This window comes from Equus quagga, chromosome 11 (assembly GCF_021613505.1).
Source record: "Equus quagga isolate Etosha38 chromosome 11, UCLA_HA_Equagga_1.0, whole genome shotgun sequence".
Classification (NCBI taxonomy): domain Eukaryota; kingdom Metazoa; phylum Chordata; class Mammalia; order Perissodactyla; family Equidae; genus Equus; species Equus quagga.
Genome location: NC_060277.1, coordinates 22,337,524 through 22,351,532, shown reverse-complemented (window position 1 = coordinate 22,351,532; position 14,009 = coordinate 22,337,524). Strand labels below are relative to the sequence as shown.

General features: G+C 38.0%; 1 protein-coding gene across 2 annotated transcripts in view; it reads right to left on the bottom strand.

Moving 5' to 3' along the window:
• Window positions 1-14,009, bottom strand: part of LAMA4 (laminin subunit alpha 4) — a 135,019-nt gene that overhangs the window by 26,508 nt on the left and 94,502 nt on the right. For both annotated transcript variants that reach the window (XM_046675768.1, XM_046675769.1), the window contains exons 16-23: window positions 12,751-12,867; window positions 10,997-11,176; window positions 8,428-8,567; window positions 5,496-5,672; window positions 4,696-4,841; window positions 3,730-3,892; window positions 2,705-2,838; window positions 2,058-2,229 (exon numbers count right to left, since the gene is read on the bottom strand). In XM_046675768.1, coding sequence (XP_046531724.1) covers window positions 2,058-2,229; window positions 2,705-2,838; window positions 3,730-3,892; window positions 4,696-4,841; window positions 5,496-5,672; window positions 8,428-8,567; window positions 10,997-11,176; window positions 12,751-12,867 — 1,229 coding nt within the window. The remainder of the gene's footprint in view (window positions 1-2,057; window positions 2,230-2,704; window positions 2,839-3,729; window positions 3,893-4,695; window positions 4,842-5,495; window positions 5,673-8,427; window positions 8,568-10,996; window positions 11,177-12,750; window positions 12,868-14,009) is intronic.

The following is a 14,009-nucleotide window of genomic DNA, read 5'->3' as shown; positions in this document are numbered from 1 at the left end:
AAATTGGTAATATTGAAAAATAATTCCAACGTATGCTGAAAAGAATCCCTCCAAATTACCAGGAAATATGGATATAAGAAAAAGAAGCCCACTTTTGTATAATTTTGAAACAATGGATTTATGCAAATAAATATAAAATTATTATGCACTTGAACCACATGTTTGTGAACCAAAGTAATTCTGTAATAAAGTAATTTACCAGTAAGACTTGCTTGTTACAGAAGGTAGTTTGTAGGTAGAAAAATTCAATGGATTTGAAAAATCAGGTGTTGTGGTAATGTCCCTATTCTATAGAAAGTGATCTCCTGAGTGGAATTTGTACACTCCTGAGAATGTTAAAATCAGTCCATTGGGGTGTAGCAGAAATGTTTCAACTATTTATACTCATTTTTAAATTATAAAATAGAGAAAGAAACTAACCTTTAGTATTTAATATGTGGATTGACCCTGGGTCTTCAATTCATCCTTTGGATGGATGTTCACGGAATTCACATGGTATGAGAGGTTTTGAGCGTGGAGTTCCACACTTGAAGGGCTGATGGTGCCCCTCACCTATTTTTTTGCTTTTAGCCCTTTGCAACTGATTGCAATTTATGTGCGCCTGGTGACATGAATTTATGGGCGAGATGGCTTAAACCATAAAATAGTTACAGTGATTTCCTCTGAGATGCAGGGCTGTGAAAACATTTTGAGACACACAGATGTGTGCAGATTTCTTCCTGCAAATTACTGAAAATGCTGTCAGGTTTAAAGAGAGTTACACATTTTTTCTTTTTAAAATGAATTATTCTAAATTTGTTGACCTTTATTTGTGATGACAAATGTCTTTCAGCAGTGTGAAAACCACTAGTTATTAAAAACAAAGCGTACTTGATCTGTCGCTTCAAGGTAAGGGTATTATAACAACGGAGGAGAAGGTAACATTTTTTTGAAGATGAACCATCTCTGGAGAGATGTTTTCAAAAAATACACTTGGAAATTTTTCTATTGTTAAGTGAATTTGTTGATGAAAACAATATAAGTGTACCACCTATAAAAAAAATCTCATATTTGCGCTATTAAAACATTACTGGAAAGAAATTCTAACCTGTTCAAAAATCTTTCAAATGAATATTTTTCAATGGTCTCAAACTCTTTTGTTAAATTTTACAAAAAGATACAATATCCGATTAGTTAGCAAGAACTGACAATAGGAAAATGGAAATGTACCAGTCAAATTTGAAAGACAACTTTTGCCAACTGGTAAATGAGATTGAAAAATGGTATCATGATTTAGTACACATAGCCAATGGTATACAGCTTACATTTTTATTTTTATGAGATTCTTGTCCAGTTATGACAGTCAATAAAACTTAGTATTGAAATAAATTGGACTTAGGACAAGACTTTCGAATTGCTGTATCACAAAGTGTGTAACAAGATTTTCAAAAATACTTTAGCATATTTAATTACATTGCTCTCACTAACACTGCTATTAATAATAATTTTTGTATCTTTAATAAATAAAAAATATTTTATTTTAGTTCACATTAATTTTTAAATTTTATGTATTTTATTTAATCTTTATATAATTTGTTTTTTATTCCTAGTTTTGAATTTTATATCCATATATAGTATACGTAAATTCTTTATAAATCATTTACATGTAAATATGTATTACATATATATGTATACATTTGGTAAGCGTGCAAGTTTTTTTTTTACTGATTAGTAAAAAGCATGCAAATTTTTTTTTTTACTGACTAGGGTATATGATTTAAAAAATCATTGCCAAGTTTCTGCAGACATACTGCTCGTGTAGATCTTGGTGCTGATTTTTCTCAAAATTCCCTTAGTTTATTAAAGGGCATATTTAATATATATTCCAAACTGCATTTCAGGACTTTTATTTATTGCTGATATCATTTCCCTGAAGAAAAAAAAATCCAATTTTGCTTTCTAAACTAAAACTTCAGTTTGATGGCATGATACAAAATCAACCTGGGAAGGTGTCTGGAAACACGCATAGCAGAAAGTAAAGGAATAAAGGAGAAGATGTAGGACTTTCATTTACTCACTCCATTGACCATCAGGAGGATAAGGCCATTGTCAGCTGGTGTTCGAACTTCTATGTCAAAGCGAGTCACCTGACCAAACTTCCCTCTCCTTGTGATGTCCCTCACCACAGCATAACTAGAGCCATCGAAGAAATAGCTGGCAGCCCGACTCTGAGTGAAGGCCAGTTTATCTCTGAAATAAAAAAGCAAGGATCATATGAACAATACAGTTTCTGTTATGCTTTTCGAGTGAGGCCCTTTTCACCCATTCTCCTGATATCTTCCACGGACTTTACCGCATTTAAATGAAGTTCCTGATGTTTGCATGGGAGACATAAAGAAGTATTTATAGGTAAGTTACAGGAATTGTTTTTAATAGATTGCTTCTCTACCCCATGTGCTAAGACAACAGAAGTCTCCAGTGAAACCTCAGTCTCTGGAGTCTTAAATCAAAGTTGCAAACAAGTTGTTTAACACTTTTAATACGAGTGCATGCTCCTCTATGGTAGAGAACAACTGAAAAGTTTTTTGCAGGCATGATGATTACGCAGTTTCAAAACTGGTTTCCTCAAAGAGAAGATTGAGAACCTGAGTACTGACCTACACTTGTCCTGTCTGCTGCTTTTCCACAGCCATCAAAGTCTTCAGTACTCACAACACGTTCTTACCTGGCGCAGGGCACTGACTTGGAGGGATCCATGTTGTAGATGTGCTTAAAGTTGTACAAGCTGATCACATCGTTATTCAACGTGGCCAGTTCCAAGCAGCCAACGAAGCCAGGCAGGTTTAAGCTGGCTGGGAGCTGTGCAACAGACAAAACAAGATGAGCTGTCCCATGGTCATGTTTCACCCAGACGACACAGAACAGACAAGGAAACAAATAGCAGGTCAAGGGGACCTACTCATCGACATAAATATCTTTCTAGACCTGAACGTGTGTCTAGTCTATGCCAGATCGTTTAGATAAACAATGATTTTTCAGTTGTGCACATCTTAGCAGAAAGAGTGTGATTTATTGAGCATACACTATATGCCAGTCACATGCTGGACAGTGAATTCTTGACCAAAATCAACCCAATGCCAGTACTGTGCGATAGGCATTCCTGTTCTCATATAAAGAGAGGAAAAGTAATTCTCAGAGAGGTTCAATAACATACCTCCAGCTAGTGAGTAATAGTCCTGGGACTGAAATCCTAAATCAACTCCCCATCTTCCAGGGTCTTTCCTTTATCTGCCTTTCATCAGGTCTCAGACTCCCCCTAATCCCCACCCTCCCATCCCAGGTCTTTTATTTTGTGCCTTTATTAGTTGAGATAACCAAATTTTTGACACTGCCATCTGCAAAGTTGAAGACTAGATACAAACTGTGGTGATACCCACAAGGTACAGACGGTCTTGCAGCAGGTGGGGGGGATGTTAATTACCTATGCATGTGTCAGAATGAAATGGATTGATATTCCAGTGTTAGCTACAGCTTGAAAGCATTTGACACGATGAAAGTACGGGAAGCCCAGACCAGATTTATCTACCAGATTTATAGATCCTGCTCCAGAATGCGATCACCCACTGAGATAAGCTCTCTTGTAAAATATCAAGGTTTCCATCCCACCCCCGCATCACTGTAGGTTTTATGGATTTTTAAAGTTAATCATTGTAGATTCGCAGTAAGACAAAATATAGCTGGACGGCTTACCTTGAAGTTTGAAGGCACCCCGCCAACATAAAACACGGTGTCCTCGGGGTCCAGATCCAACAAGGAGTCATCTCCCGCAAATTCTCCCTTTTTAATAAACTTTTCCTCTGCCGTGCTACTTAGGCTTGGGACTGTTAAAAACACCTTTCCGTGTTTTCCTACCCTGTTGAGAGAAAGAATTTTCACTCTTCATTAGCCAGATAATTTATAGAAAATATGTTTTTTTAATGTAAAAATGTTACTGTTCTCTTATCACAGAATTGGTGATTCAATTTTGTCACATCCGTTAGCGCTTACAGAATGTCAGCAATCCACGGGAAGGGGAAAAAGACGCTCCATTTTGGCCTTAAGTCATAGATTGGCCAGGTAAAAAAATCTCATAATCAGATTGCTGTTTAGAAATGATGACTATTTTTTCTAATCTTTTGTTTTCCACTAGGGTATTTGGGAAGGAATACGGGAATAATGGAAGAAGAGAGGCAAGAATAAGGGGAAGAAAATGCTGTTTATAACATCCACGGGAGGACTGCGAGTGTGTATGAGGGCATTCCATAGATTTCTTTTTTTTTTCTAATTAAATGGGTTCACTTTTTTTTTTTTTTTGAGGAAGACTAGCCCTGAGCTAACATCTGCCACCAATCCTCCTCTTTTTATTTTTTTTAAAGATTGGCACCTGAGCTAACAACTGCTGCCAATCTTTTTTTTTTTTTTTCTGCTTTATCTCCCCAAACCCCCCTGGTACATAGTTGTATATCTTAGTTGCAAGTCCTTCTAGTTGTGGCATGTGGGACGCCACCTCAATGTGGCCCGAGGAGTGGTGCCATGTCTGTGCCCAGGATCCGAATGAGCAAAACCCTGGGCCGCCGCAGCGGAGTGCACAAACTTAACCACTTGGTCACGGGGCCAGACACTCCTTGGTTTCTTATGAAATGTGTGTAAGATCCCTCTGTCACGAACCCACATTACCTTTCAATCTTGACAATGCTGAAGTGAGCAGGCCAGGAACTGACAGGCTTGGAGTCCAGGGGAATCTCTACATCCTTAGTTCCCAAATTATAAATGTATACCAGGTTATCATTTTTGATCGCAAGACCCATGTACTCTTTTTTGGCCTGAAATGTCAAGAAGTCACTTAAATAAAATCCATATGAATGAATATCATCCTTTGTTCTCATTTCTTTACAGGACAATGAGCAATCCAAATACTTGGCTGTACACAAGGCATGTCTGGCCTGAATTATTACCAAAGCTCCTGTTAGATTGGGCAGCGCCTCTTCCTTTCCAGCCTCCCTGTGGCTGCATCAGTCCACTGTCCCCTGTGCTTGCTCCAAGTGCATCCTGGACAGGGAAGCAAGCAACTGTAGGCTTGTGGACATTTGACGGGTGCCAGGAGTGTGTTCACCTTGTCTGGTTAACCCAGGGATATAAGGCAGCCTGCCCAAACCAATCACTGTGCATCTTCCAACAGGATGCAGCATCAACGATAATAGGCCTTTGTATTCCAAAGGTCTTTGAAATACTACATTCAGACTCCTCAAAGTTAGCAGTGTGAGGCTGATATAAAGCAACTCTAGAAATATCCCACATAGAGAAGGAATTACTTGTTCTTAAATCACTGCTTTAGTCTTGGCATTAAAATGATCTATACCTTTTCAGTTACCAGAGCGGGAATTCTGTCTGTGTAGGTAGTTTTGTTTTAAGGAAAGAGAAAAGCACCTATCTTTCCTTTTAATATTATTCACTCTTTTAAAACTTCATGCTCTTACGTTTTTGCTTCCAAGGTACAGGATAAACTGATCAGCAGTCCCAGCCAGTTCTGGCTGCTTCACAGGAGGAGGTTTCATGTACAGGCTCAGAGATGTGAAGGTCTTCAAGTCATCCATACTGGTTTTGGGGTGCACTTCCACTGCTGACTGGCCGTCAAACATCATAGAGACTTGGATCTGGAGTCACAAAATTATTCCGTTAAAAGTAGTCTGCGGAAATGGGCATGGGACTTGCACATAGTTCTCAGTGGCCTCCCTCATTGCTTATGGGTCTCTGAGCTCTACTGTCCTCCATGTCTTTATTTATTTACTTATGCCCTGACCTTGTTGGAGAAGAGATTTACGGCAGGTTACAATGCAATAGTTTAGATTCAAAGTTGGGAGAAAGAAAGCAAAAATGGGTGACAAAGTGGGTCCAAGAATGAGAATAAATATGAATTCCACAAGGAACTACACAATTGGTTGGGGTGAACTAAACAGCTTGAAGGGATATCTGGTCAGTTATACAATTCACAAGGCCATACAATTAATAACTAATTTCAGGAGAAATGTACTCGGTATATATTGGGTACTAATAGCTAGGACTTTCTCCCCAGGGTCTTCAAAAGAGGAGCACGAGATGAGGCTGGAGGGGAGGTAGGGGAAGACCCTTTATCCTTCTAGGTTCTTCTGGCTGGTCTAAGAATTAAATTGACATGAGAATAACAGGAGAAAATCAAATTTAATAACATGTATACATGGATGAAACCCAGGAAATTGGAGTAAGTTGCTAAAATGGCTGAAGCCATCACCTTAAATACCATCTTCAGCTAAAGACAAAGGAGGATGTTGGAGGTAGTGGTTTTGGAATTCAAAGGGGAGTAAGGGAATTCACATGGAGTTGGAAAAGCAAACGTTTGGTAAACAAATGTTTGCCATGCCTTGCAAAGACAATGAGACATGGAGAGGACTTTGATCAAAAGGGCCTTGCTAGGTTTCTCCCTGTCTACCACACCCAGTTCATATTATACTATAGTTATCTATGGTATTAGCTCCTTCCTAGAACAGGACTTCTATCTTAAATTCTTTTAGGCAGTTAGTGGGGAGGTCAAAGTTTCTTCCTGAATCTTTTGTTCTTAAAAATAATCAAGCCAAAGAGACACATTTTGAGGTAGCAAACTCTGCTCCCCTACAGCTGTGAACAGCATCATTGACCATGTCTGGACAGTTGGGAGCAGTCTAGACACACCTTCGAAGTCTTAGACTGGAGTCTTGAAACCAGGCTCTCCCACTTACTGGCTATGCAACTATGAGCAAGTCCCTTAACTTGCAGTTTCCTCATCTGTAAAACGAGGACAATAAGTTTGTGTTGAGAATGAAATAAGATGATAACTAAAAAGTGCCTTCCAGTGCCTGGCTCTATGATTATAATAATTGTAATGATGAGTTCATGAAGCTGTTTCTTATAATGATTCTCAGAAAGGCATCACAACAAAGCACAAGCCAGTAAATGTATTTCTAAGAGGCCCAATGGGATATACTGAGCTGGGGTGATTGGGGGTGATTTCCAGAGTATGCAGAAGTGGATGGACTGTCCATATCCAAGCCATTTATGCAAATATTTCTGCATAATTAGATGTATTTACATCAATTAATTAATATTTATTTGGTTAATACTGATGGTCAGTGAGCTCAAAATTATATTTCCAAGTGCCTAGAGTGCAACTGACCTATGTTGCCAGGTGAGTAAAGAGCAATACATCTTAATAAACAATCAAGCAGTGTATGAGATTAAAGTCTTTCTGTAAAAATTGAGAGTCTGAGAAGGATGTACATCTGCACAGAAATCATCTCATCTGGGGAGCTGAGCTGCCTCCCAAAGGCACTGCCAAGACTCTATTTAGAAAATGATTTTAGGTGATTAAGGCCCTAAAATTCTACTCCATATAAATAAAATTACCAGAGAGCGCTCACAGAACTTGAGCTTTGAAAATGGCATTTCTTGACAATAAAACTTTTTGAAATGCTCTTCAACGTATTTAAAAAAGGTAACTCGTGGTGTAGGATCAATTATCATATATCATTTAAAAGTTGGGTATCTTTAGCAAGAATAATCTTCATTATAAAATAGGTGATTTCCAACTCCTATTTCTGTCGGTCATTAGGGCCAACAGACCGTTCAGGCCAATTCTTGATTGAGAAAATAAAATCATATAATTTGGTTGTAAAAAGTTGTTGGTCTATAAATCAATAAGAAACCCATTTAAAGGAGGGCCAAGAACCAGCTCTGTTTTGCCACAGCGAAAATGTTCATTGTTGTGTCAGGTTATGTTCCTACCAACACTGGCACTAGTTAGGCTGTTGCTGCGTTTCTTCTACATAAGCATCTCAGAACAGGGTTTTCGTTGAGATTATTCAGGTATGTGATTCCTCAGTTAAGGCTGTGGAGGGGTCAGTAAAAGCTTCATATTATCTATGTTGTACTGGAGAATTTTTTAAAGAGGTCGATGGGCACGATTATCCTATACAGTAAATGCACTAAAACAACTGTTAAAATAATAAATAATAATAATTACACACTGGGTCTTCTAAACTCAATTAAAGCCACCCTTTATTGGGGTTGGCTTTGCTCGATTTTTGCTCTATGAGCTTTGTTGACTAGGTTAACATGGTGCTTCTCAGGCTGCCACACATTAGAATCACTGGGGAGCTTTTAAAAAATACAGGTGCTGTGCCTTTCTCCAGAGCCTGATCTACTGCTTTGAGGTTGGGACCAGGAATTGGTTAAGTTTTCAAAGCTCCTCAAGTGATTCTAAGGAACAGAGGGAGCTGAGAACTACCGAGTTGGATAATACAGCAGAAAGGTTCCAGGCTCTGGAGGCCGCCCAGGGGTGGGAGCTCAGCTGCGTGTTCTCAGTATCACGAATGACTGATGATTCCCTTCATCCGTTACCTTGCTGGCGACACTTCTGGTCTGAGCGATGAGCTCTCGGATCCTCTGGATGCTGGCAGAAACGTTGCTTGCAGGCCGCTTCTGCTCGACTGTACGAAGCTGATCCAGGAGCTGAGGGACAACCTCTGTCAGATTTCTTACTGCAGCCAATAAAAATTAATCACTCGAGTAAATATATTAATAAAGTCTATTTAAGGAATCAGATAAAGAGACAACAAACACTTGGTCACTTCTATTAGAACTATAAGAAATTATTTTAAATCCTGCAAAATTAATAGTTAAGCCCAAAGCATAATCAGTTCCTACTTTGTAGCATCTATGATACATATTGGTCTATAAATTGAATGCAGAGTAAGGTGACTTATAATGTGCCTTTCTAAAGGGCAGGATCCACAACAAATATGCAGATATTCCTTTCCCCACGTGGCACAGGTTCTGCTTGCATTTCTAACATAACTGATATAACGGGTCAGAAGGAATGCTGCCAAAAGGAGGAGTGAAGGTTGTTTTCCAGGATGTCCGTTCATACATGACACTGCTGTGAGGGTCCCACCAGGGCAGAGCCAGGTGGAGGAAACAGGTAGCACCCAGAAGAGTGGCAGTTGTGCTAAGGTGAGGGTGGGCAGCCATGGTATATGGGCCCAGATAAGGATGATGCTATGAGCAGATCATATTGACTCTTTAGATTATGTATTTTTTTTGGATATGTAACATACACATAGAAAAGAGCACAAATCAGGGCACAGCTTGATGAGAGAAATCCATAACACAGAGAATGGCATAATTTTCTCCAAAGTTTCACGGACTAGAGCAGCGGTTCTTAAGGTGTGGTCCTAGACCAGGAGCATCAGTGTCCCAGGGAACTGGTAAGAAACGCAAATTCTTTGGCCCCATCTCAAACCTACTGAATCAGAAACTCTGGGAGGGAAGCCCAGCGATCCGTGTTTACCAAGCCCTGCAGGTGATTCCGACGTACACTAATCTTTGAGGACCACTGACCTAGAAATTGATTGTCTTTTGGGTATTCTCCTACCTAAGGGCAGAGCCATGGTCGTGGAGCATTAGCAACTGGACAAGAGCAAGCCTCTTACTGGAGCCAAACTAAACTCAGATTCAGGAGAATATACCAGCAAGGACCAAGGGAGCATCTCTTTTCTGGACTTAGGCAACACGGTGATTTTCCAGCACAAGGAATGGAATAAAGTAAAATAATAGCAATTATGAGTTCATTGTGTTGATTAATACAGAGGCAAATATTTGTTATTTGGATCACTGGCCACAATAGCCATTTTATAGTATAATAGTCTTTGAAATATAGTACATTTTATTACATAAAATAAAGCGTATGTAAAGCATTACATAAAAACTTTGATTATGGAAATGCATAGAAGACAGGATCACCTTGCCCTCAATTCTCTCAGAAAAGGGGAATTACCTTATATTAGAGTCTTCATAAAGTGTCTTATATTATGGCATGCTTTTTCATTTATTTTGTATTGAACCACAAAATGCTATTTGAGGAAAACACAGTAGCCTGAAACATCTTCAATTCGTGCTAGTTCCGGATGCCTATTGGAATCACTGACAGGACTCGTGAAAAAGGACAAAAAAAGAACACGGATTTCGTAAATAGTCCTGAGTTAATACCTTTATAAATGAAAATGCAGGATGTCATATAGGCAACTCTTTCAGAAATCAAGTTTAAAAGCAATCAAGTGAGCGGTTACATGGAAGAATTCATGAATGTATACTTAAAAGATGAATGTAACAGAGCTACCTTCCTGTTATGGGATAAAATTTCTAGGGACAGATCAAATATAGATTCATAAAGTTGTTTCTTAATTAAGATGAAAGTGAAGGTAATATGGTCTGCAAAACCATGTTGGAGAACTGAACATTCTAGTCACAACAAATACCATAATATTTAAGAGGTATGAAGAGACTGAATAAAAATATGAGAATAGTGAAAAGGACATTTCTCAAGTAATATGTAACTTTAATATCTATGTGTAACTAAATAAATTAGGTAGACATCAAAATATTTCATTTTCATTGCTATAAATCTGTCTTCAAGTTGGCCAACAAACTGTTCCTTTTAACGGGAAGCTTCAGTTGTGTTTGGCCATATTCAGCCCTTGTTGGTAATAATCTGCTGTATTTGGGTAAGGAGAAAGTAATGCTGTTTAGTAAAATTTTTTCCTAAAAGCAAACCAGTATTTTGTTGAAGTTATTTACTCTAACATGTGATTGACCTTCTTCCCCAAAAGATCAGTCTTACATTGATAAAAAAAAAAGTGCTATCACTATTTCACCTAGAAAAAATATATGACTTTTTACCAATCTATCTAGCGTTTATTTATGTGAAATATATATTTGTAGTTCATATATAGAAACACACACACACATCGATAGATGAACTGAGCAAAAGCTTTTCTCCTTTTATAAGCTAACTTCCACAATATTTTAATCTAAAACCCAAATGAAGAAAATTGCTTCTTAACAGAAGATGTGTAGAGTTTAACGGCCACTTCCTCAACTGGATGCAAATTGAGACGTTTCTAAGTGATACCTGCATCTCTAGCGGAATCCACTGCAGTGTTGTAAGCAGAAGAGTCAAAATTTTGCAGATTCTGTGACCAGTGGGTTAGATTGCCAGCCATGGGGGCCGTTGCCCGCTGGACTTCCATCGTGGTCTTGTTAGCTTCCGCGGTGATCAACTTGGACTGATTCAGGCGCTGCTGAGCGTCACCTTCACACAGAGCACAAGGACATTCGCTTTGCAGAGAAGCACGACATTTGTTGGGAACATTAACATCCATTTACTCACTGGGATAAAACAGATCTCAAATTTTGGGCTTTTAATCCAAACTAAGATCTTTAAATACATGTTAGTTATGGTATAAGTTAGGTACACAAGAATCCTGTAAGCAGTATTAATAAGTGAGCTTGAAACCATGTAGCTCACTTAAGACATTTTCAAATTAAGAGGTAAATTAAAAAAAAGAGTAGTTAGTATTTCCTCAGGTTAGAGACCTGATGAGAAAGACATGGAAAATGCATACAAGATTTTAACTCATAGAATGTTTATGTCTGAAATTCATTGTAAATATCACTTTCTTCTGTGTGGAACACCTTTTGCAATAAAAATGATGCTCGAATACAGAGTAAATTACTAAGGAAAGGTATTTTTGAACAAGACAAGCAAGTTTCAAAAGAGTGTATATAGCGAAATTCTATTTTACTAAAAAGTTACATTTTTAAAATAAAAATAATATGTTTACAACAAAATGTTTTTTTCCCTAGGTCATGAGATTATAAATGATTTTCTTCTCTTGTTCTTTCTTTTTCCTTATGTATATTTTCTAATTTTTCTATAATGGTCATGCCTTCCTTCTGTAATAAAAAAAAAGTGAAAATCACTCAGGTGAGGTTGTGGCTTCAATTTCTTAAAGTAGAGAAACATTGAATTCAACCTCACATGGTTTGAACTCTGATGCATGTAGCTGTGGATCCTGGGTCTGCTTCTTTTTGGAGCTGCGCCTTTTGGAGCAAGTTCCTTAAGCTTGATAAGCCTCAGAGCTCACATGAGCCTAAAGGCAATGGTGACACTTTCCCACATGAGAGAATGTATGGAAAACACACCCAATGCCTAGCATGTGGTAGCTCTGACGATGCTCATGACAGCGAATCTCAGTGGATGACACCTTCCTGGCCAGGGCGTTGGTGTACTACAGCACTGTAGTTGGGTTTGCTCCATGTAGTAAAACAGCCACAGCTGGCAGCTGTGTTAACTTTCTCTATGCTCGGGAAGGCGCTTCTGCTTCCAACTACATTTTTCCGAGATACCGCTGGAGTCCCAGATTAGGCAAGAGGAGTGCTCTTGTTTCTCTGTTTGGCTTGTTGGTCTCCTTGCTTGTACTATAAGAATGATGTGACATGTAACAGGGCAGTTGTTTAAAGATGGGACTAGAGAAACCCAATAACCAAATTAGGGCATGTTTGTTAATGAATGAGGATGTTCACAAGAAAGTGGGTTGCCAAATAGTATAAGCAGCGTGTGATTCCATTAAAACATACACACACACACACACACACACACACACGATTGGTGGAAAGTGCTCTTAAATTTAATGGTTAGCTTGTATAAATGTTTTCTAGGATTTTCTGTGTGTGTATGATGAACACAGTTTTTTTTGTCATCCGAAAACAATACTTATTTATAAAAATATTGATAGGTAAGGGATCACCTAGTCCTTCCTGAAAGGTTTATCTTAATACCAGTGAACAAACAGATGAGGCTTAAGTTCTGTCTGTGATCGCTACCTCTCTCCGTGGCTTGTAGTCGCTTAATGGCATCATTTAACCTGCTTTTAAGGGCACTCTTCCTTGCTAGCGCTCCACCCACACGTCTGCTGGTGTCCGCCACTGCCTCTTCGTTGCCTGTGGAGAAGAAGCAGACAAAAATCTCAGAGGAGCCAATACACTAGGAAAAAAATTTCCATTTCAACAAGGAAAATTCTGATTTCTACCATGGAGTCATCTGCAGTATTCTGACTATGATGTGAACGTAGAAAACCAACGCTGGAAAGAGCCAGATAAGAGGTACAGGATTGCAGAAAACTTGTCACACTGCTTGGGAGTGATTTAGGATGCTCATAAAAGTGACTCATAAAAGGTGTAGAGATAATGGCTAATTTCTTTGCTTGAAAAGTATAGCACTGCTGTGACTAATAAAGCTAGCAGCACAATTGATAAAGAGCTGAAAAGAAAAGATCTATCTGTATTTATGGGGATGACTGGTTATATAAAAGTAACTGTTTTAATAAACTTTTAATTGATGTACAACATTCATTTAGAAAAGGGCACACATTATAAGTGCACAGCTTGATGAATTTTCACAAACTGAACACAAAAATATAACCAGTGTTCAGGTCAAGAAAATAGAACATTATTAGCACCCATAATTCCCCGAGGCCTCTATGATTACCCAAAGCTGAATTCTATCTCCACGTGTTAGTTGCGTCTTTCTAAAATCTTATTCAAAAGAAAAGATAGAGTATTGTAATTTTTAAACGTTTTTGTATCTCTGTCAATTTCTGTAGAGCTGTGTCTTGATATCTGGTAGCTTAAGTCTTCCAACTTTGTTTTTCCTCTTCAAGATTTCCACAGAAATTCTAGAATCATCTTGAATGTGTACATACTGTTCTGGTAATTTATTTGGTATTATATTGAATCTAAGGATAAATCTGGGAGCATTGTCTTTTTAACAAACTAGAGTCTTCCAATGAATAGTTTTTATTTATTTTTCTTTAGCTCGAAGTTCTTATTTTTATCTCCATTTATTTAGATCACCTTTAATTTTTTGCAGTAGTGTATTATTGTTTTATGTGTAAAGATCTTAGCATCTTTCATCAAATTTATTCCTAGTTATTTGAGACTATTGTAAATGATGTGATTTTAAAAAGTTAATTTCTAATTAGACATAGAATTAAACTGGGTTTTCACATATTGAATTGGTGATGTGGGGCATCCTTGTCATGTTTCCAATCTTAGTAGCAAAGCTTTCAATATTTCAGTATTAA